The 22,648-nt window shown below is 35.5% G+C and overlaps 1 protein-coding gene across 1 annotated transcript; it reads left to right on the top strand.

The window, feature by feature from the left end:
• Positions 1-12,528: 12,528 nt before the first annotated feature.
• Positions 12,529-17,330, top strand: LOC113357195 (F-box protein At4g35930-like). The gene is made up of 5 exons (XM_026600524.1): positions 12,529-15,249; positions 15,355-15,932; positions 16,409-16,483; positions 16,604-16,713; positions 16,804-17,330. Exons 2-5 carry the CDS (start codon positions 15,486-15,488, stop codon positions 17,063-17,065), a joined length of 894 nt encoding a protein of 297 aa, XP_026456309.1. The 5' UTR covers positions 12,529-15,249; positions 15,355-15,485; the 3' UTR covers positions 17,066-17,330.
• The last annotated feature ends 5,318 nt before the right edge of the window (positions 17,331-22,648 follow it).

The raw sequence follows: 22,648 nt of genomic DNA, 5'->3' as shown, positions 1-22,648 counted from the left end.
GCATAAGAAAATTACTATGTTTTTAGAAGATAGAACATATGCTTCATGAATCATAAGTGAATCTTTCAAATTCATACCTTAAATATTGAAGATCCTTAGGTGTTTCAAACTTTGCAACAAGATACAATACCGTATAGAAATTAAGTGTGTTCTTAATGTCTCCAGTTTACAATAATCGATCAAGGATGGGCTGTTTAAGATGTAAGCGATGAACTTCTTGCAACCTAAGTTATTTCTCAATTGCAAAATCTATGTCATTTACTAAGATACAAAAAATTGTTTCTTTAGTTAGGACTTGACTTATAATGATGTTTTTCCATAGTTTGAAGTATTAGACAATTTTTAGCTGAAGTAACTTTCATGAAAATAATTACTACAAAAGATATCCTCAAACTACCAAGAATGGATAACGTATAGACAATGTGACAACTGCCCAATAAAATATTAAAGAACTTGAATTTCAAGTTAAATCGATTCTTGGAAGGCACAAGAACTTTCCATGCAGATGAATAAGCTAAGAATAATAATTCGTAAAATGTGAAAAATTAGCCTTGAAAATCAAAAAAAAATGCATGAAACCAAAGCCAATAGTTTATTTGGAACGCGCAATTGGGGGATATAAATTAATATCCCCATCCTATAGTTTTTGCTAAGGGATGATTTTTGGGTATGGAAATACTAAAATACCCTTTAGTATTTTAACTTCTTTTCTTCTTCTCTTCCCATTCTCTTCTCCTTCTCTTCATTTTTCCTTCTCTGTCGGCTCCTCTCTTTGATTTATTTTCTCCATCGTCGATTTCAACACGATTTCATCGTTGTTTCAAAAAAAAAATTGGCGATTATTATTATATAATATACCTCCCTGAAAAAACCTAATCATTGATTTGTTTTAAAAGAATTCGTTCGTTTAGGTTAGAATCAAAATTTCTAACTGAAAATTTTCAGTTTCAGTTAATACCTGCATTGCATTCATAATACAATGCCGGTTTTGAGTACCGACATAGTTTTAGTATGAACACCATGTCGTTTTACTATGCCCGCACTGTTTTTAGTATGAATAGCATGCCGAAATTATCAATTGCAGTCACGCTCGATAGAAATCTATCAATGCCGATATCCAAGTGAAAAAAACTAAAGTTTCTGATAAATTTTCATCATGTGCCGGCGCAGCAAGTTAAGCAATGTACCATGTCAGCACCGCTACAGGCATGCTCGATAATGAACTTTTTGTATCGGCAGTGTACTTAAGGAGCATCTTTTATATTTAAAACTCCAACTACAATTTCAAAATTGGGGGATATTGTTTATCGGCATGGTAAAAGTATGAATACCATGCTGATTTGGTCCCTGCCGGCATGGTATTCATACTTTTACCATGCCCGCACTGAGTTTTTCAAGCGTAACAATGGCGAATTCAATGAAAAATCAAATTTCAATACCTTAATACCTATATATATGAGTAATTGGAGCACTTGTATGTTCCACCTAAATCTTCATGATCATAAATATCTTGATTTAATATTGTTGCATTAACAATTTCAATGATAATGATTTATACTAATCATTATCAAACTAATCTATTGACTAAGCTAATTATAATTAACCACTAAACATGATTAGTGAGGGGTAGATTAAGAATTATATAAATTATCTGGATAGGGGGTGACCTTGTTTTACTATTTAAATCCCATTTTTGTCTTTTTCCTATATCTCCCAATTAAGCATTCTTTATTTGCCCCTAAAAGTTATTTGGGTTGGCCTAAATAACTTTCAGGTTTGTGAACTCAAGGAGTGAGTTCGTGAACACATAAAAGAAATAAAAAATACTCGAGGTACGCCTACTCAAGAATTTAGGTTCGCAAACTCAAATGTCAAACAACATCAGAAGCACAAAGCCTTGTTAGGTTCACAAACTCAAATGAGAAAATATATTAGGAAGATAAAATCTTTTGTTAGGTTCACAAACTTAAATGTTTTAAATTCATCAGTATAAGTTTTATAAAATAGGTTTGCAAATTCAAATGGTTAGAAGCCATCATTAGAAGTTTCTTACAATAGGTTCGCGAACTCGTGTGACTAATATTCATCGGTAGAAGTTTTTATATTCTAGGCTCGCATACTCAAACGACTACAAAGCCTTTTATGTTCGCGGACCTAAAATTTAAGTTTTGGTATGTCAACTTTGTCGTTGCAGGTTTAAGGAATAGTTTTGGTGTCTAAATTTGACAACAGAGTTGAGATATCAATGTCTAAGGGGTCAATTGTTTCACTTTAACAACTTATTTCCAGAAAAAAGTGACGATATTATTGTACTTAGTGGGAGGTATAATTGGCTTGAAGATTGTTTTTTCTATCGTCAAACTTTATATTTGATTTATAAAAAAGAAAAACCATTTATTTTTTATTTGCTAACTTTATAACTTTTAATATATAATCTAATTGTTTGAATTTGTGTATTTTATTGATGAATTTCCAAGCTTTTTAGTGTTATTTTGGATCTATTTTATCAAATGCTAATGATCAATGATGCTCACTTGATATTTGTTTTTAGATTTGTTAATGTATTTTAGAATGACTACTTTGTTTTTAAAGAGGGGACGGATAAAAATGTTAAATGAAAGAGAAGTTGACAAAGAAAATAAAAAATATAAGTTACCCACGGTATTAAGTTTATATTTTAAGAGCAAATCTCCTGAATTTTAATTTTCACTATGTTTCATGGATTAAAACATATATTCCTAGAGAAAATTTTGAACCAAAATTATTTTATCTTTAAACAACGGCTTACCTGGAGCTTAGCCAAATATCACAAGCATTGTACTTTTATAGTCTTACGATAATAAATAAAAGTACAAATAAGAATAAATAGACATCATAGTAGATAAACCTATAAAGCATGGATTTAATGGCATCAAAAAAAATTTAGATGAAGTGAAGCAGCTGTTTATAACTGTAAGTATCCAACAATTGAACTTCGCTTACATCAGGATGGGCAAAAATATTTCTTTGCCTAGATACCCGTGTTTGTGGGTAACAAGTATCTTCTTATGAAAAAAATTGCCTAAATAATATAAAATAAAATAATTATGGTTTTGTAAACCTAGTAAAATAATTGAAAAAGCGGGGGTCCAACAACACCATCCAATATTTCGCTTAGCAATCTGTATGGACTAACTCCGAAATACTTTCTAGAGAATCAACTAAACAGTCAGACTCAATCTAGGTAAAAGTATCTCAAGGAGTTAATCTCTCTCTCTTGTTTTGATTTACTCAAGCTAATAGAAATCAACGAGTCTTTAATCAAACACAAGGAATAACTTGGATGGTACCAAAGACCAATATCCAAGGATCAATGAATGACAATCAACAACCAATGGTTGGATTACTCTAATTGATGATCTAACGCACAACCTGTATTATTTCAATTATAAAGATAAAACAATATAATGCGAAAACTGAAATAAGACAGACACCAGAAATTTTGTTAACGAGGAAACCGCAAATGCAGAAAAACCCTGGGACCTAGTCCAGATTGAACACACATTGTATTAAGCCCCTACAGACACTAGCCTACTCCAAGCTAACTTCGGATTGGACTGTAGTTGAACCCCAATCCATCTCCCACTGATCCAAGGTACAGTTGTACTCCCTACGCCTCTGATCCAGCAGGATACTGCGCACTTGATTCCCTTAGATGATCTCACCCACAACTAAGAGTTGCTACGACCCAAAGTCGAAGACTTGATGATAAACAAATCTGTCTCACACAGACAAGTCTATCGAAGGATTAATCTGTCTCCCACAGATAAACCCTAAAAGGTTTTGTTCCGTCTTTTGATAATAATCAAGGTGAACAGGAACCAATTGATAATCCGGTCTTATATTCCCGAAGAACAGCCTAGAGTTATCAATCACCTCACAACAATCTTAATCGTATGGTAGCGAAACAAGATGTTGCGGAATCACAAACAATGAGACGAAGATGTTTGTGATTACTTTTTATATCTTGCCTATCGGAGATATCAATCTCAAGCCAATCAATATGATTGTACTCGTACGATAGAAGATGCAAGATCAGATCACACAACTACGATAAATTAGTATCGGTCTGGCTTCACAATCCCAATGAAGTCTTTAAGTTGTTAACCTGGTTTTAGAAGAAGAAAACCAAAGGTTAAAGGAGAAACGACTCTAGCACGCAAACTAGTATCACACGTAAGGTGTGGGGATTAGTTTTGCATTGATGCTAGATGTCTCCTTATATAGTCTTTCAAATCAGGGTTTGCCATCAAGTTACCTTGGTAACAAAGCAATCAATATCCACCGTTAGATGAAAACCTGATTTAGATTCAAGCTAATATTTCTCAACCGTTAGATCTAAAACTTAGCTTGTTACACACAATTGAAATGCACGCTTCTAGGTTTGTTAACCGTACCCAAACTTATGCACTTTTTGGTTCAACAATAGTTAACCAAAAGGTTAGCATATGAGCATTTCATATCAACCATGTTCTTCTTCACCATAACTAGTTCACATGACTCAAATGAACTAGTTAGAGAGTTGTTCAATTGCAAGGAATTCTTATGTAACTACACAAGACACAATTGAAGCAAAGATGATTTGATTCACTTGAATCGGTTCATGAGCTTTTATAGCTACGGTTTGCAAACTGCATTCCTTAGTTTTTTTAAGTTTAAGTTCAGAAATCATCTTCAGATATATAACCTTCTTAAGTTCGCTGACTTGGTGCGCGGACTTAAGTTACCGGGCAGAGTTTACAAACTCCAGCAGAAATTCTCGGGATGAGAACTTCGCCGGTTCGCGGACTGGGTTCGCGTACTGAGTTCGCGGACTTAGCTTCACGCACTAGTTTGTCAACTCCAGCAGAAATTCTCGGGTTTGAGAACTTCGGCAGTTCGCGGACTTGGCTCACGCCATTCTTCCGGTTCTCTTGATCAACAAAGTTCGCAAACTTTGGTTCAAGAATAGGACTTGTACATAAATGTGTTTCCACAACAATGCTTATGTCCACATTGGTTATGTAATCTAAACTCTCATTCCAATCACTGAAACATTCTCAGAGGACGTTATATAGTTGTTACACCATTTCTCGTCAAGGAAATTTTCAAAGTGATTGAAACATATCATGACTTTCATCACTAGATAAAAATAAACTTGGTCGAAGCGAAAAGCTTACCAACACATATTTCGAGATATAGATAGGCGAGGTATACTCGGCTCGAAATACCAACTATGTATAATCAAAGTCTATATATAGCATACGACTTTTTGTCTCAAGAAGTAGGAGATAGAATATATAGACTTTTGAGTGATAAATAAGTTCAAGTATTCACATACCTTTTTGTCGAGAAGTTTCACCGGTTCCTTGAGCAGTTCTTCTTCTTGTATGATGAATCGCCATGAAGTCCTTGATCTCAACTACACTTTTTATCCTAGTCCGAGACTTAGCTATAGTAATCTAGAAATCAAGACTTATAGTTTTGATCACTAACATTGACAAACATGATTGAGATAGCAACGCATGCGAGTTCGACCGAGCAATGCTCTAACAGTAATAATTATGAGCAACTTTGTGCACCCATTCCTCCTGTCCTTGTTTACCAGGTTTAATGGAGATCATAAATTAAGAATTCATTTTTATTCCACGTTTTATTTAGAAAAGCTCACAACTAAAAAAACAAATATATTCCCTCTTTCTTCTATTTTATTCTCCCATTAGCTGTACTTTTATATTTTTCCTCTCCCATGAAGTTTCTTCATAAGCAACTAAGATCACAAAATTTTGTTAAAAATGGAAAAATCATAAAACTAAAAACGGGTTAATTAACCTGGCTTGATTGGGGTATACCCAGATTAATTGGATATCGACCCTTCCGGCCGTTGTTCCGCCGGATAGGTTATATATGTCGACCCTGCCGACCTGTATTTTTTTTCTTAATTGTTCTGGTTCAGGTTGGAAAAGGCAAAGAAGAAAGCTATGAAAGCTCTTAGTCCTCCTTCAAGACCTCCTCGTGTTGGTGATAAACTCTTGACTTCGACACATCGAGGGGCATACGTTGTGCCGGGAACGCTCAAGATCCGTGTACCGAATGATTCTGAACCACCATCGGAACCCAGTGATTCAGACGAGACTGCAGATGAAGACCAATCAATTTCATCTGAATGTTGATGAAAGCACTCCGGCTGCTGGAGGAGGTAACAATGATGATGATGATGGTGATCAATAAATGCCTAATGTTGGAGGAGGTGATGATGATGATGGTAATGGAGATAAAGATAAGGATAACGAAGATGAAATTGTTGAAGAGGCAGTGAAAGAAGAACAAGAAGAAGAATGAGATGGATAACAAACTCTAGCTATTGTTCAACAAACCGAAGCTTCAACTTCAACTGAAACCGGAAAGAAGAAGAGGGTGATCACTAAACCAGCTAATTCCCACATGCCTGCCCCTCACTTGATGGTTACACTGAAAAAAGGTGAGCGTCCAAGGGGGACCCCAAGAGATGGTGGAGAAGTTCTTTTTGAATACAAAGATTCTTGGGCATGTACGATCCATAATACTATCGTAAGTACTCTCAATCCGTCTTTGTTTTTTATTCAAGTGTGTATCTATCTTAAATTTGCGTCAAGTGTTTGTATTTCTTTTCATTTTGTTTTTTTGGTATTTAGGATCACAAGCATGTCGTCTGTCTCTTGAGGCGCCAAGCTTCGTTTTTAGTGACTAAGACTTGGAATCTTGAGGATGAATGTGATGAGGTGAAAGTGATTGTCAAGAACTCCGGGTTGTGGCATGCGGTGGAGAGTTCGAATATTGAGCATGATAGAGTTACTGTTTCTGCATTCTGTGAGAGGTTATACGGAGAGACTGATACAATGTTATTCTCATTCAGTGAGATGGCGATAATTCCCAATGATGCTCATCAAATTCCAGGCCTCGAGTTTGAGGGAAAAGCAGTGTGTGAGGGATTCAATTATGATTTTTCTTTTGAGGATATTTACAAATTGAGCCAGAAAATGTTCGGTTATAATCAGATTGAGACGGAGTCCATGCTTGAGAAGAAAGAAGGTCGTCTAACCAAGAAGTTTAATCTGAAGCTGTTGAGGGACACATTATCTGGGACCAAGAAAATCTTTGATAAGGAAGGAAGGGTGCACCCGGTGCGAATCAATGCTACCGCGTCAGCTTATTTGCTTTACGTCCTAGGAAAATGTATCTTCCCCGACAGTTCTGGAAGCTTGGTCGACGCCAGTTATTTGCAACTAATGGATCCCTTAGATAAGGTGCGTGGGTATTCTTGGGGTACTGCGGTGGTCGCCTTCTTGAACAATGAGTTGACAAAGGGTTCTAGGGCACTCACCAAGCAAGTTAACAGAAACATATGTCTCTCCCAGGTAATTTTATTGTCTAAATCATTTATATTTGCAAAATTCTCGTAAGATAAGATTCTTACCAAACTTTGTGTTTGCATGGGTTTGGATATATGAGCACTTCCCTTCTTTGGTGAAAGTAAACTCCTACATCAAAGTGGATACGAATGTTGCGGTTGATAAGCCAAGAGCGCAAAGGTACAGTTTTAAGGGTACTCAAGATAAGGAAATGCCACAAAATCTTATCAAACTCCGAATTGCCATCGAAAAATTGACTGCGGATGATGTGTTATTTGATCCATATCTAGATGCTAGAAATCAAGGTTTAATCGAAATGAGAGATGAAGTTGCATTATGCTATGGACCCTTAATGACTACGGATGGTGGATATTTTATGTACGATCCACATCGGGTAATGCGACAATTGGGTTACGTCCAGGAAGAACCTCATTTCGATGAAGATAAGCCGTTTACTGTGAAAATGGCTGAATACACCACGTCCCAAAAAACTATTAACGTTTCTTACGATCCAGCGCCAGTTCAAAAACATTGGGACAACAGACGTGACCGTAAAATAAATGTGAGTCTTTTGGACGAGTTGACCACCGGTTGTGAAGCCAGTGAGAAATACATGGCGTGGTACTTGGGTTGGGCTCTTCCTACTGTGATTAGGGAAATGACTGCTGAAGAATTGGCTCGTAAGAGGAAGATGGTATCGAAAGACCCAACAATAAGTCTTAAGTTCTTTGTAAGTATTTTAGAGTTGCTCTTACTATTTTAAGATTACATTATCGAATGATTATATTAATTGTTTGTTGTTTAATTGAAAATAGAAGGACTAATTGAAGACCTTTGTGAAGGTATTGTGCTGCGCGAAAGACAGAGGAGAGCCTTTGTCGATTGAAGAGCAATGCAAGCACATTGACTATGCTTGAAATATTGACAATGAGGATGCCCATGAATTGTTCAAGCAAGTTGATGCTGAAGTAAAGAGGGAAGAAGGACCCAGGAGAGAAGCACAAGCCAAGATGAGTGCTGATAAAAAGAGGGCTCGTAGTGCTCGTGGTGGTGAAGGTAGTAGTAGTGGTCGTGGTGGTGAAGGTAGCAGTAGTGGTGGTGTTCCTAAACGGGGCCATGGTCGTGGAGGTGAATGAATGCTTTCCTAGTTTATTTCTCTATGTTGTGTTGGACAAATGTTAAGGTTAAAGGTTGGACAAATGTTTTTTTAAGGTTTATGAGACATGTTTTCGTATTTTGGACCACAAGTGTTGGATTTCTAGTTGTTGAATGAATGGTTTTTTTTAGCTATGTAAGGTTTATGAGACTTATGCCGGCATGCTTTTTTTAAGTTACAGTGCCGACCACACCAAGGCCGGCAAGGTTTTGAACTGTCCGTTTGCCGACCCTGACAGCAGAAAATGCTTGAATACCAGGGTCGGCAAGGTAATCAGATCAATACCAAGCCGGATGTTATACAGCCGACGGGGTTTTATCTTATCGACCCTGCCGACTATTTGTTCCATAAAAAACCTTCTCCTGATGACTAAAATCATCATAAGGCCGGCATGGTTATAAATTTTGTTGCTTTCCAACCACATCACGGCCGGCACGGTAGTGACCAAATACCGTTCCGATGGTTAAACAGAAAATTCCTTGTTCTCCTGATGCCTAAAATCATTAAAGGTCGGCATGGTTGTAAATTTCATACCCCGCCGGCCTTATTGTTGCCGGAACGCTAATGACCGCATACATTTCCGGCGGTTACAAAGAAGAAAATGATCTCCAGATGCCTAAAATCATCATAAGGCCGGCATGGTAACAAAATTTCGACCTTGCCGGACGGATCTGGTCGGCATACTGAGGAAATACAAACCGTGTCGGCGTGTTCAAATTTCAAATTTTTGCAAGTACAATTATATTGATTGACTTGTACTTATACGCTATAATGGCCAAATTTGGCCACCATCATATAAATATACTACTTCTCTCTACAAAACAACATACAAATAGTTCCATATACTCTCCAAAGCTCATATCATCATCATACACTCCATCTAACTCACCTAATAGCTCTCTACAAACAACAATGACTTCATTTGATTCAAATGAAGATTTGGCAATCACCAAAGCATGGTATGCGGATAAACGACTTGGACATCAATCCTCCGAAAGGGTGGATTCCACAACCTTTTGGGCTAGGGTACACAACAAATTTATCCAAGACTTTGGTAATCCTAATGCAATAAGTGTTCAACAAGTCCATGAGAGGCACCTAGTAATCGAAAACGCGATACTTTCTTTTTTAGCTCTCCAACCTCAGGTTTTTAACACTCGCCCCTTCACCTTGTCCATTGCACAATTTGTGAGTATTTTTGTGGTTTGTTTTACGTAACCCATGTTATTTTATCTTCCAATGAAACACCACTAACAAATGTAAGTTTGTTTTTTTAGCACGAAGTCGTGAAAGCGTGCTACTTGGAGGAAAAGGGGGAAGCATTCGCTTTCGATGCAAGCTATCACTTCTTGGCAGAAAGAATCCCGGAGGATAACCCAGACTACTTGGATGATGTATCTTCTTCTTCAGAGGAGGAAGATTGATGGCTTTAGAAGTTTTTGTATAGGTTTTGTGGGTAGACCTCTATGTAAACCCTCACGAGACTATAACTCGTCCACTAGGGTCTCCTAGGAGTTTAAAGGCTTGATGCATGTGCTAAATGCATTCGTTTTTATGTTTCAATCAATGTAGTAACCAAAATTGCATGAATAAAGTGAATTACATATTCCCATATTCTGTTTCATGTTTGGTATAAGTACAGGTCGGCAAGGTTATAAATCATTATCATGCCGGCTAAAGGTCAACCGGAAGTGCTATAAATTATGTACATGCCGACTGTAAGATTGTTGCCCTAAAAAAGTCGACATAATCAACATTTAAAGACCCTTCCAGCCTAAAAAGGGCCGGCGTGTTCTTCATCCAAATACCATGACGGTTGTATCTGGTCGACATGTTATTCAAACGTCCACCTTGCCGGCGGAACGTAGCCGACACCTTGTTCAAACGTCGACCTTGCGACCATTCACATTTTCAAAACCGAATTTTTTGATCGAAAATCGAACTCATAAGACGGATTAAAGGTTTCATCTACTAAACTCATAATTTCAAAATTTAAAGTAAACTCAATTAATTAACCTAATCAGGATTTTTAGTGTTAATTGAACAAGGGCATATTAGCCATATTGAAAATACAAGGTTAAGGGGTGGCTTCTTTTACTTCAAAATGACCTAGCTTTTATCTCATTAGGTATACCCCAATTAATCTAGGTATACCCCAATCTCGCCAGGTTAATTAAGGGAAGCAAATTCAAAAAAGATTGATAGGTTTTATTAATATTTGATCGAATATGTTAAATTTGTAACTGTGAGTTTTCATTTGGTACGAAGATATTAGAGAACTAGCATATCAGATGTAGATTATTTTGTCTGGGTAATTGTTTGGTTAAATTATTGATGAGATTTCCCCTTTATGTGATGATCTGGTGATGATTGTTTTTTTAATGGAGTCGCTCTTAGAGAACATACAATAAAAGAGGATATATTCATGTCAGATGTAATTTTTCTCCAATATGTTGTAAGAGAAATTAGTATAATTCAACAATCATGATTTTTTCCAAGTTTAAATATTTGATCGTGTTGAGCCCAAAGCCTAATCTATAAAGGGAAGTATAGATACGGAAGTTCATCAACGACTGAATTACCATTAGTTGTTATTGTTTGTTTGTTTATTTTTGGATGAATCTCACAAAGTTTCATTCATGATAAAATAGAGATCACATGGACTTCAATAACATCAAGATCAAAATTCAAAATACAATTAAAAGGTACTAACAAAGAGTAATTTGTGAATAGGAGTAATAAAATACCAACAAGAGTACCAAGCAATCCGAAAATTGAAAGAATGGTTTTGTGATTATAATCCAACCATTTTGATAGATTTTTTCTTCTAGAAAAAGAGATATTCTCATACAAATAAAGTAGTATGTCCAGACCCTTGAATCTTGATCACCACACTTGAACCTCCACCCATAACCTCCGTTGAAATCACAAAGAAACGCCATGAGAGCGCATAAAGAATCTCCATAAAAGAGAAGACACAAAAAAAATGGATAAAACACCTACAAAAACACAATGAAAAACTAATAAAAGCAATGGATATTGAAGCAAAAACGTAAACTAACTTAGACAACTAGCTAACTTCAAAAACAAGAAAATGAAAGAAATATGCTCAGATATGGCCCTAAATGGACCTGATATGAGAAGTAGGGGCTAGTGGTGGTGAAAGTTTTTTTTTAGATTTTTGGGAAAGGGATAGAGAGTAGAGACGCATTAGAGTGAGTTTCTTGACTTCCGAGTATCAAATCATTATTTTTCCTTGAAGTCAAAGTACTGGTAAATCCAATGTTTTAGAGGCAATAATTGATAGAGATTTTCTACCTGTTACGTATTTTGATAGTTATATGAGGAGATCATTATTTTTTTCAATTATTGTAGACTAAACGTAAATCTAATGGTGAAGCAGATGAAGAATATGGAGAGTTCTTGTACTTTATTAATAAGAATTGATACTCGCACAGTGATTCAAACCGCAAGATTTTATATGTTAATTTTATTTTACTCTTAGAAAACTTTGATTCTGCATTGTGATATATTTTATAATGATTAATTTTTCAAAAGAAAAAAAAATCAGAACTCAATTAATAACAAATTTCGTTTTTAAAGCCATAACTCGAAAAGTACGAAATGTGTATCCCGATAAAAGTGGGATGTACAAAATTACATTCTACTACTTTTCTCGTAAAGCTTATTGGTAGTAACCACTTTCTTATATTTTAAAAAACAAACTTAAATAATAATCATGGACCATGGTATATTATATACCTAGTATACATGTGTGTATATAACTTATTTGCCTTGTTTAGATGCGTGTATGTATATGTTTTATGTGCGTGTATAATTGAGGAAGATCCGAGTTTTACGTGCGTGTATAACTTATTTTCCTTCTCTCCTCAAACTTGACGATAGGAAAATCCTCTCTCTCTATTCTTATGGTAAGATAAACACTTTCACGGTGAACCTTTTCCTGCACTTTGGAGCAGATCCGAGGAGGTAATTTCTCTTCGATTATCCTACTTTCTTATTTATTTTATTTTTTCATTTCAACACTTAGTTTCTGGTCAAGGTTTGATTTTTCTTGATTTCTTAGATCAAATTATAAAGCATTTTTTAGATTAAATCTTAAACCATGGTTGTTGTTTTTTTTCTTTTTTTGATCCAAGTTATTTTATTTCTAGGGCTTTGCCTCGTTTTGGGTTTTTATTCGGAACTGTAATAACTAAGTTTTTTTTATTGAAAATGATCAAGAATAACATCAAAGTTTTCAAAATACGTCTAACATTAGCATAGGGATCATCTTCTGAGACACAAGCAACATCAAGAGCACCAAAGATACCAACAATGCATAGGTTCAAAATACCGATTTTTGATTAATTCTTAGACTGGTTTAACCCTAGAATAACCAATTTTGGCTATTTTTGTTACCTGTATTATTATTGTATGTTTGGAAAAAAAATGTTGACTATTAATGGATCTGTGTTACTATACCTTTAAAGTCAACTTTGAGAAATGGTTGGATATTTGGATCCTAACACCTATACTCTTTAGTAGTTTTGATGTGTTAATCTTTATCCAAACCAAACCATTCAAGCGTCATGGGATGGTTATATTTTCTTCTTCATATTAAATTCTGAATCAACATTGTAAAATAGTCTGAATGTGGTTATTATTTGTTGTTTGCTGAAAATCCCCGACAGTCTAGTAGCCGGTCCGATTCTTAATTAGGGTATTACCATTCTTGATATATGAATCTGTACCATTTTTTTTCCAGAAAAATAAATAAATGAAAATCGAATTTTTATATATTTTTTTCCAAGTAAACCAAACTCGAGAATCGTCCACATACAAAAAAAATATACTACCTCGGTTTCTGGCGAAAATGAGAAGTGATAATATCTCTTATTTTGAAACGGAGGGAGTAAATAATAATTTTGTGTGGTCCCAAACTTATTTTTATATGGAGATTTTACGCTAGATAACAAATCTGTGTTCTCGCAAAGTTATTCTCAATAATGTTTCATAATAGAGGTAGGTTTTGCTACCAAGTCTAAATAAATTCCTTTATTCACATAAATAACGACCAATTTTTTGGGACGACCTTTTACAACTCTGATAGTTTATCTCTTAACATTACAAATGTTGGGGGTTGTATGCAGTTAAGCTTTTCTCTCATCTCCCACTCCTTCTGAAACCTATAAAATCTTCATTGCCGCCAACCTTTCTGCAAATTGCTTTCATTTTTTTTTCCGTGGATAATTATATAGTAGTTTATGCTAGGGTGGTTTAGGTTTTTGCTTTGATATCCACTGCTTTTAAGAAATTTTAATGGTGTTTTTATATGCGTTTTAACCTTTATCCTTGTTTTCTCTTTACTTTAGATTCTCTATGCCCTCTCATGATGATCTTTGCAGTTTTTATGAACAATTTAGTGGAAAATTTTCAAATATGATAGCAAAATGGTTGGATAACTACCCAGATATCATTCATTCAGTTTTTGGATTGCTTCGTACTCATGTTAGTATTTCGCTACTTATTATCACAAAATACTCTGTCATTAATACCTCTTGCTATTGAATTTCACAAAATACCTCTGTCATTAATACTTATTGTTCACTAATAAAGTTTTATCCGATTTTATCAAAAATAATATTACGGGTTAATTGTGAAGATTTTGGTGTCCATGCATGTCATTGACAGTTGAAATCAACCTTTGGACCTTCGCCAAATACAAACAGTAAACTTCTCAAAACAAACACGTTTTAATAGAGTTGGAACTAAGCTTTACACACCTTACACAAAACCTACCTCCACTTTAGAAAAGAAAATAATATAAAACAAAGCCAACCACCATTCTTTAGGAAAATAGCAGGAAAGGGAAGAAAAAAACAGAAAGAAAATGAAAACTTACCAGACTATTTGTCGTAGTTAAGGTTAGGTTTGCACCATCAATTCATCCATCTTGTAGCTCATCTGGTATGAGTCGGTCCAAACATCTGCTCCATATAATACGGCCAAACATGAAGGTATGTACTGCAAAAGTATCCAATGTCCAGTTTCTCTTTGGGTATTTTTAAAAGTAGTGAATTGGCCAAAATTAGCACGGTAAAAACACATTGGATTCCTGAAAAACATTTAATGGGTAATAAAACAATTATTTTATAACTGGAAAAGAAAAAAAAAATGCACGGAAACAAAGTATTCCAATCTCTATCACAAAATTCACAAGACCAATCAAATCCAACAGCTCTCGTCGCTCTGATCGCCATTAAAACACAAAAATTAGCGCGTGATACTCGGGAGTGACACCTATGATCTCACTATACGTGGATCCCTACCGCAACATCTGAACCACTAATACAATTCCACGTTTCAGATCACTCCCCACAACTACTAATAATTTTATCACTTTTACTAGTAGTACTGGAGTACGACTTATTTTCTAGGGTTTTGTCTGTCTTATCGTTTTGGGTTGAAATTTTGGCGGGCAAAATTTCGACAAATTTTTTAAAAATTCACATAATAAAAACGCAAACCCTAGGAGAAGGAAACAAGAAAGAGAAAAGAGGAAGAGAGGAGAGAGGCCCATTTTATATTTCCCACCTCTTCTTTCTCTCTAGGGTTTTGCTGTTTGGCCGTGTAAGTTATCGATCTAGTATTCAGCCTCTGCTGCGAAACCCTAGTTATCATGTAAGTTCTCTCCTTTTATCTCCGTTCCTTAAAAATGATTACTTTCTGTCTATAATTTTTGATGGATCTAACTCACACACACTCTCAATCGATTATATGTTTCAGGTTTGATGTTTACTGGGTTTTAATTTAATAGTTCGTCAAAGAAAATTTGGGCGGAATTAGTTAGGGGATTAATAGTATGTGAAATTGGGGGAAATTTCAATTTAATTTTTAATTTAATTTAAGTTATTAGTATGGGGAAAGTTGTCCCCAAGAATAAGGAATCGGCGACGGGGAGGAAGCAGAATAGGAAGAGGGGATTGAGGGGTTCTTTAGATGTAAAAAAAGAGTATGTAAAGCCTGGTGCATTGGCTCAGTTAAGGTATAGCAGTAGGGCGAGTTCTGCTAAGTTATGTACTGATTTGGGTAAGAAAAGGGTTGTGATGTTGGATTCATCGCCGTCGTCGTCTAAAACAAATAGTAGCAGTAGCAGTGGTGATTTGGCTCTTCCTACTGATTTTGTTGTTCAGACTCCACCGACTAGGTCACCTGAGAGGGTTAATTTGAGTCCAATTGTTGGGTTTGGACCAGTGGATCTTGTGGTTAATAGACTTAATAGAGGGCCTAGAACGCCTAAGACACCTCGATGGGAACATCTGGGGTCAGACTCGAGGCTGGAATCTCTTCCAATGGACATACTGGTATTATTCCTTCTTCATCTATTCTCCTCAATATACAGATTGCTTTGTTATTTCGTTTTCTTTTATTATGTTGTCATGTAATGTGCTGTAATACCTAAGGTGGTTTGTTTTGAATTCTCATATTTATTGTGGCAATACTAGTATTTTGTATTGTTGTCTACATTGCATAAACGACTTCTTACTTCGTTGTGTATTGAGCTTAAATCCTTGTTTCGCCACTTCTGCATGTGCTTCTTAGCTTGTTAACGTGAGTGACTCTTTAATTTGCGAAGGGGGTGATTTGTCTGTTCCTCTTGTCTGCTTTGAGTGATGTGTTTTTTAATATCTATCCTTTTACCTAAGTTGTCAGTTTTTATTAACAGAGCATGTCTTGTTTAGTTTAGTTTAGATGTGTTTGCCCAAACACTGCCAGCATTCATTTTTGGGCCAGTGAATTTGTATGGTTACTGATTTATCTCGTTTCTTTGTTTCTTGAGGTTAAACTCCTTTGCCACTTGCATCATGATCAGCTAAGACCTGTTTTCCATGTTTCTCAGAAAATTAGAAAGGCGGTAAGTCTCTCTCTCCATATATTTTCTCCTTTTATTCAATTGAGATTAATGTTTGGTGTTTATTTTCATTTGAGATTGCAGAAATGAGTGTTGATACAATATTTTTGTATTATTTACTAGGTACTGATGGCTAGGCAGTTTCACTTCAATTACACAACCCCAGATCGTGTTCGGCAGGAGATGCTGAGAACAAAAACACCTCTCCCCACTGAACACTGGCCATTTGTGAGGTTGGTATGACGGACGTTAGGATTCAAACTTTATATAAGATGGTTCTTTAGCATTTTTTTAACTAGTTCATGGGTATCTTCCTTTTGTAGTAAAGGAGAAGGTAAGGGTGTTTTTTGTTCCAGCCCCCACACACCCAAAGCACCTAGACATGGTCCTCGGCCTCCTTCTCGTTACAAGGACGCAGAGGTCAGACAAATTGCAGCAGTCCTCTTCCAGGAGTCGGCATTAACATCCAAGTTTATTGTTCCCCCAAGCTTGTCCAAGTCTGTATGCAAATCTCTTGCATCGACTAGGGCGTTATTCTGTGAGGATGAGTTATGCCATGCTGTAGCTCAGAATAAGCTTCGTTGAGTTTTATTTCAAACTGTCTGCTTTTTTCTCTCTGCTCCCTTTTTTGTTCTATATGTACATAAGTTTGTCTTTCCATTATTTGGTTTTCTCATATAGGTATAGTAGTAAAGATTGCAGTTCTGGATTTTGTGATTGTGGTAGTCCATCTCTTATTTAAGAGATGCTTCATTGTATAGTTTGTTATTATGATATTTGCAGTTGCAAGTGTCTGACAATCTCCAACAAGACATTAATAAGAAGTGGAGGCTTCACAGTTTTTTACTCTTGTTCTCTTTGCTGTCAAACCACATTAGGAAGGCCATACCTACGTACTTCCTACTAGAAACAGCAGCTTGTACTTTGTCCTTCATGACCTGTTCAAGGTTCTGTCTTATATGTATGTTGTGTGTCGTTCTGTTCTATGTATTACTGGAACTCTGATCTCTTTTTCTAGTTCATGCACTCTCTCACAGACGAGGTACTCTGGTCTGTTGTGTGGCTGTCTATTAAGCAAGTAAAACGGGGGATATTCATATGTTATTAAGTTCTCGTTGATTCAGCATCACTGAATTGAACCTTTCTCTGTGAATTCTTTTACTTCCAAATGTGCAATTGACATCGTCAAGGAGTGAATGACATTCAGCATTGCGCATTCTAATATTACCAGCTGACTCTGGATATGCTATATTTTACTCCTTTATTATTGCGGCAGATTGGCATGTTATTTCAAAGCTTATTCCAGAATCCTATTAGCTCTTTACTTTAGACGCCATATTCTTTCAGATTAAATGAGCAGGGCACTGAGCTGCTTCTTCCCATGTTAGTTCCATCGTTTTCATATAATGGGCGAATGAGCCTTCGACTCATAGCTTTGGGACACAAATGAGAGATCTCTTGTAACGGTTTAGCTGCAATGACTTGAGACTCGGAGAGCAAGTCCAATGGGGTGATAAATGAGCAAATTTGCCTATTCCACCCCACGATGGGCAAAGGTTCAAATTTTGAACATTTGCCTATCCCGTTTCAAGTTCAGTCGACAGTTGAATCTTACCCGACTGGCCAAGTCTAGGATGAGGCTTAGAGACGATCGGCCTAGGCCGATAACACAGCTAGTTCATCTAACGACTTTAATTTCTTCTTCTATAAATTCAATTCTTTACACTTCCAAAAAGAAGGTTGTTTTTAGGCATACCTAAATCTTTCTAGACATACTGAATAAAGATAAAAAAGGATGTCAAATAACAAAATCAGAAACCCTTAACCAAAACTTTTTATAATGGCAAATCTGTCCTTTTTGTATTAGTGTTACTAATCTGGATTAGTGATTAAAACTTTTATTTAGTGATTAAGATAATTCATAATTATAAAGTTTTGGGTAGATGAAAAAATTTGGGGAAAAAATCAAGTTTTTATTGAGAAGGAGAGAAGGAAAAGGAGAAAGTGAGAAAAAAAAATTCTTGATTCAATGGAGGATGAGGAGGGTCATTTTTCATCTAAAAAACCTAGGAAAATACATATCAACTACAACAATGATCCAAAAATGGCTGATTTCTTAGATTATGAGAATGATTTTACACAAACTCAAACCAAGATGATGATTTTTATGAGCCAAATCTAGATGATGAATACATAGATGAGGAACCTAATGCTTCTAACACACATGTACACTTCTATTTTATGTTTAAACTCACTTTTGTATCTTGAAATCATCAAAAAATTGTGTTTTTCATCATGGTTCAGCGAACCAGGACTATGTTCGGCTTGAAAATATAAGCCGAACCCACTAAATTGATGAACAGTTCGGCTAGCTGAATTTGTTAACGTTATATGCCAAACCTTCATTTTCCAACTTCCAACCTATTTGCAAGATCCTAGTTCGGCTTATATTAAAATCTAATAACAAGCCGAACCTATTCCTGAGAGTTAGGTTCGGTTTTCACTCTAAATATCGTATCAGCTGAACTATATATTTTTCCAAGTTCCGGTGATATTCAAAAAATCACATCAGCCGAACATGATACTGATTTTCCATGAAACACTTAAATTCATACACATTTAGGGGTTAGGTTTTTTATTACATATGTTTTCTATTCCTAGATTAATTGGGGGCCAAACATTTTAATTGGGAACCTTGCACCAGAGGACAAAAAAGGTCACCTAATCCTAATTTGGGTCACCCCTTAAAAAATATTTTCTAAATGGCTAAAATGTCTCTAAATAATTAGTGATAATCTGATTTAATTAGAGTTTAATTCTTTTTTTTTCCAGATTTTTTGTCTGCAATTTTGTGTCTGATTTTTTTTTTGCCCAGATCTGTATGAAAAGTCGTCATGGTATTGAAAATTTTCAGTGACGACCCTAAACAGTCGTTAATTTTTTGATTGTTTCAGTGACGACTCTAAACTGTCGAAGATTCATTAATGGCGGAAATGTACGGTAGTTTTGAGTCGTCATAAACATAATCAATTCCCTGACGACGCTTTGGAAGAGTCGTTATTATTTTAATTATGTATCTGACGACTGTAAACAGTCGTTAATGTTTTAGAAGTGTCGTTAAAAACAATCGTTAGTCTCTAAAAAGAGTCGTTATCTTCATCGTTAATGGCGGAAATGTACGACAGTTTAGAGTCGTCATATACGTAATCAATTCGCTGACGACACTTTGGAAGAGTCGTTATTGTTTTAATTATGTATATGACGACTTTAAACTGTCGTTAGTTAGGGTCGTCATTTGAAGAAGAAAAAATAGTCAAGGGTAAAACAGTATATCACGATCGGATTAATATGCCCCTGAAAATTTTGGGATGCAAATAAAATGCCATGGCCCCCAATCAAACGAGGTTTCTATTGTGTAGCCTTTTCATAGGATGAACCAAACAAAAAAAGTGGAAATTACTAAAAGTGTTAAGAAAGTGAAGTCTACTGATGGAGAATACCAAGGTCCATATTAAACTCATTAAAATCAATGAGATCTTATCTTCAACTTCAAGAGAATGAAAAGACAAACACAACGCAAAAAGAATGAGGTCATTCCGACATCGAACGAAAAAGTTATGGCCAAAACAAGATCGAAAAACTTGAATGTGCAAAGAGAAGGTTCGTCTGATAACTCAACAACACCAGCTAGCCGAACCTAGAGCCTACAAATCAATATTTTCGAAGTGTTTACAGAGACAGGTTCGGCTTGAAAGTGATCTAATCGAGTCAGCCGAACCTGACAACCACCTGGGGTAAATTTCATTTCTCAGATTCGGCCGGGAAGGTTTGCAAGGCATTAGCCGAACCTGACACTGTTCTGGGACGTATTTAATACACATTTTGGGGTTCTGCTAAAAATTGACATTTACGGTTAAGCCGAACTGTTCATAGACACTTTCAGGGTGAAATTTCAAGAACAGTTCGGTTCAAAACTCAGCTCAATTATCAGCCGAACCCGTTACTGTAACCGTCAAAACCCCTAAGTTTTTAGCAATTTAACCCATTTAATCCATGAAAAACAACAAATAAAAGATTGGGGTTTGTAGGGAATACCTTCTTATCCTCATTTCAGTATTTGGAGCTTTAAATGGTTGAATTTCCGATTCAATTTCTGGTTCAATTATAGTTTTTACACCTTCATCTTCAATTGGCTTCTTCTTCTTTAATTCATGGATTGGAAGAGGATTTAGAACACCCGACGTTTGCTTTTTTCTTTGTACGATCCATTATATAGTTCAATTTAACCGATGATAAAATTTTCACGAATCGATAATTAATTACGGCGATGAAAAAAAAATCTGAGAGAAAAGGAAGGTGATTTGGATGGAGGAAGAAGAAGAGATGTTTAGGATAATTTATTTTTTGATTTTAGGTTCAAGGGTATATAGGTAATTGAACTACCCAATAGACACCCCTTGTAAGGTCACCTAGGATGGGAAAACTATGTTGTATGCCTTGAAAGTTTTTGGTATGCCTAAAAACAGCCTTCTCCAAAAACACACCTTCTACGCCCACAGTCTCAAACAAATATCTTCCAGTCTTAAACATTCTATGTGAGCCTATACCAGAAGAAAAGAAGTTCTCAAAAAAATGACATGTTCATCACAAACAAAAAATGCTCCAACAAAAAATGCTTTATCACCAAAAATTCGTGGTCCATATAGTATGAACGAAGATAAAACTATTTACAACGTTTATGTAGTTTTACGCTAGGTGTTATCAATGGTGTTCAAAAATTATTTTTGAACAATTTAGTCATGAATTAGGAATCCGAAAAATCGTGATTTTGTTGGGTTGTTAATTCGTTTTAACACAATCCGAGAACACATGGACAATTAGGCATCTTTGATGATGCCGAGTGCATCTATGTGCACCCCACTAAATCAGGAGTGCATGTTCCTCCCATCCTTATTGGCTCTTACCTAACCATAGTTATATAACATAACATAGAAAAATTGGGGAAAGAAAAAATGGAGCCAAATTAAATTCATCTCTCTCCCTTTTTTTAACAATTATTTTATTTTTAACTAGTTTCTCTTTCTAGAATTTGATCTTCCTGGTAATTGGAATTAAGATGTTCTTTCCTCCATATAAAATTGTTATCTGCTACTACACGGTGGGAAAAACCTGCTTAATTTTAAGAAAATTAAACCTACACAATACTGTAAAAAAAAAAAATGCATAGAAGGAGAATGTGAGAAACACCCGTAGAAATGGATTTTCATTAATTATTGTACTGGTAGTGCTTCGTGTGGTTTAGACTTAAAAAAGACTAATCGGATCTGGTAAATGAATCCCATATGAATATCAGCAGCTTTTGGTGATGAAGCAGTGGAGGTAGAAGAAGATCAATGGGTCCACTATCCAAAAACTGCTCCGGTGTTTGAGCTTGATGATTATTAATTAACATTACTAACAGTAGCAGTAGCATATGAAGATCTTAATTCATATTTGCGAACTTTCTTATAATTTGGTAACAGATTATTGTCCCACTTATTATTATAATTAATTTTGACTTTGGATAAATCCATTTTCCCTACGATAATTCTCGACCAATTTCCTTCTGAAGACGCCAATGCAAAAATATACTCCATGGAGTATGTTAATGCTGGAGATATAATTAGTTGTGTTTCTTGATATGGTTCATGATTGTGAATTTAGTACGTATTAATGTTAATAATGATGTTGTATTTTCTAGTTCGCCATGGTTCTGGCACTAGAGAGAGAAATGAAGCCAGTAGGAGAGGCTGTGGATCCTCTGTGCTGGAAATCCCTGTTCCAATCCATTAGTAGCGCGACACGTGGATACCACCCTAACAGCATTTAACCACGTTATCTTTTTTAAATCTGTTTTTACTTAGTAAAAATTTAAATAACAAAAGAGAACTAATTTCTCAAGATACTGTTCAACTCCCTCCATTTACGAAAGTAATCTAATCAACACCTATTTTTAAGATTTTTGTAACCCAAATCATATTCTGGAATATGTGACAAACTATTAGGATATAATAAATAAATCTCTTCAATCAAGGAAGAAGCCTATTAATTTTTTTTTTATAATATTTAGAATATCTTTGATTAGGTTTAGCTTGATTCTTTCTTATAAATCATTTCTCAGTCATTGAA

Source organism: Papaver somniferum, chromosome 3, assembly GCF_003573695.1.
Source record: "Papaver somniferum cultivar HN1 chromosome 3, ASM357369v1, whole genome shotgun sequence".
Classification (NCBI taxonomy): domain Eukaryota; kingdom Viridiplantae; phylum Streptophyta; class Magnoliopsida; order Ranunculales; family Papaveraceae; genus Papaver; species Papaver somniferum.
Note: the sequence above shows the minus strand (reverse complement) of the source record. Positions and strands in the feature narration are given on the sequence as shown.

Excerpts from the sequence above, each read along its gene's own strand:
- LOC113357195 (XM_026600524.1), top strand. The coding sequence starts at position 15,486 with ATGGGGAAAGTTGTCCCCAAGAATAAGGAATCGGCGACGGGGAGGAAG. Across the intron at positions 15,933-16,408 it reads CTCTTCCAATGGACATACTG|GTTAAACTCCTTTGCCACTT; the intron begins GTATTATTCCTT and ends TTGTTTCTTGAG. Across the intron at positions 16,484-16,603 it reads CTCAGAAAATTAGAAAGGCG|GTACTGATGGCTAGGCAGTT; the intron begins GTAAGTCTCTCT and ends ATTATTTACTAG.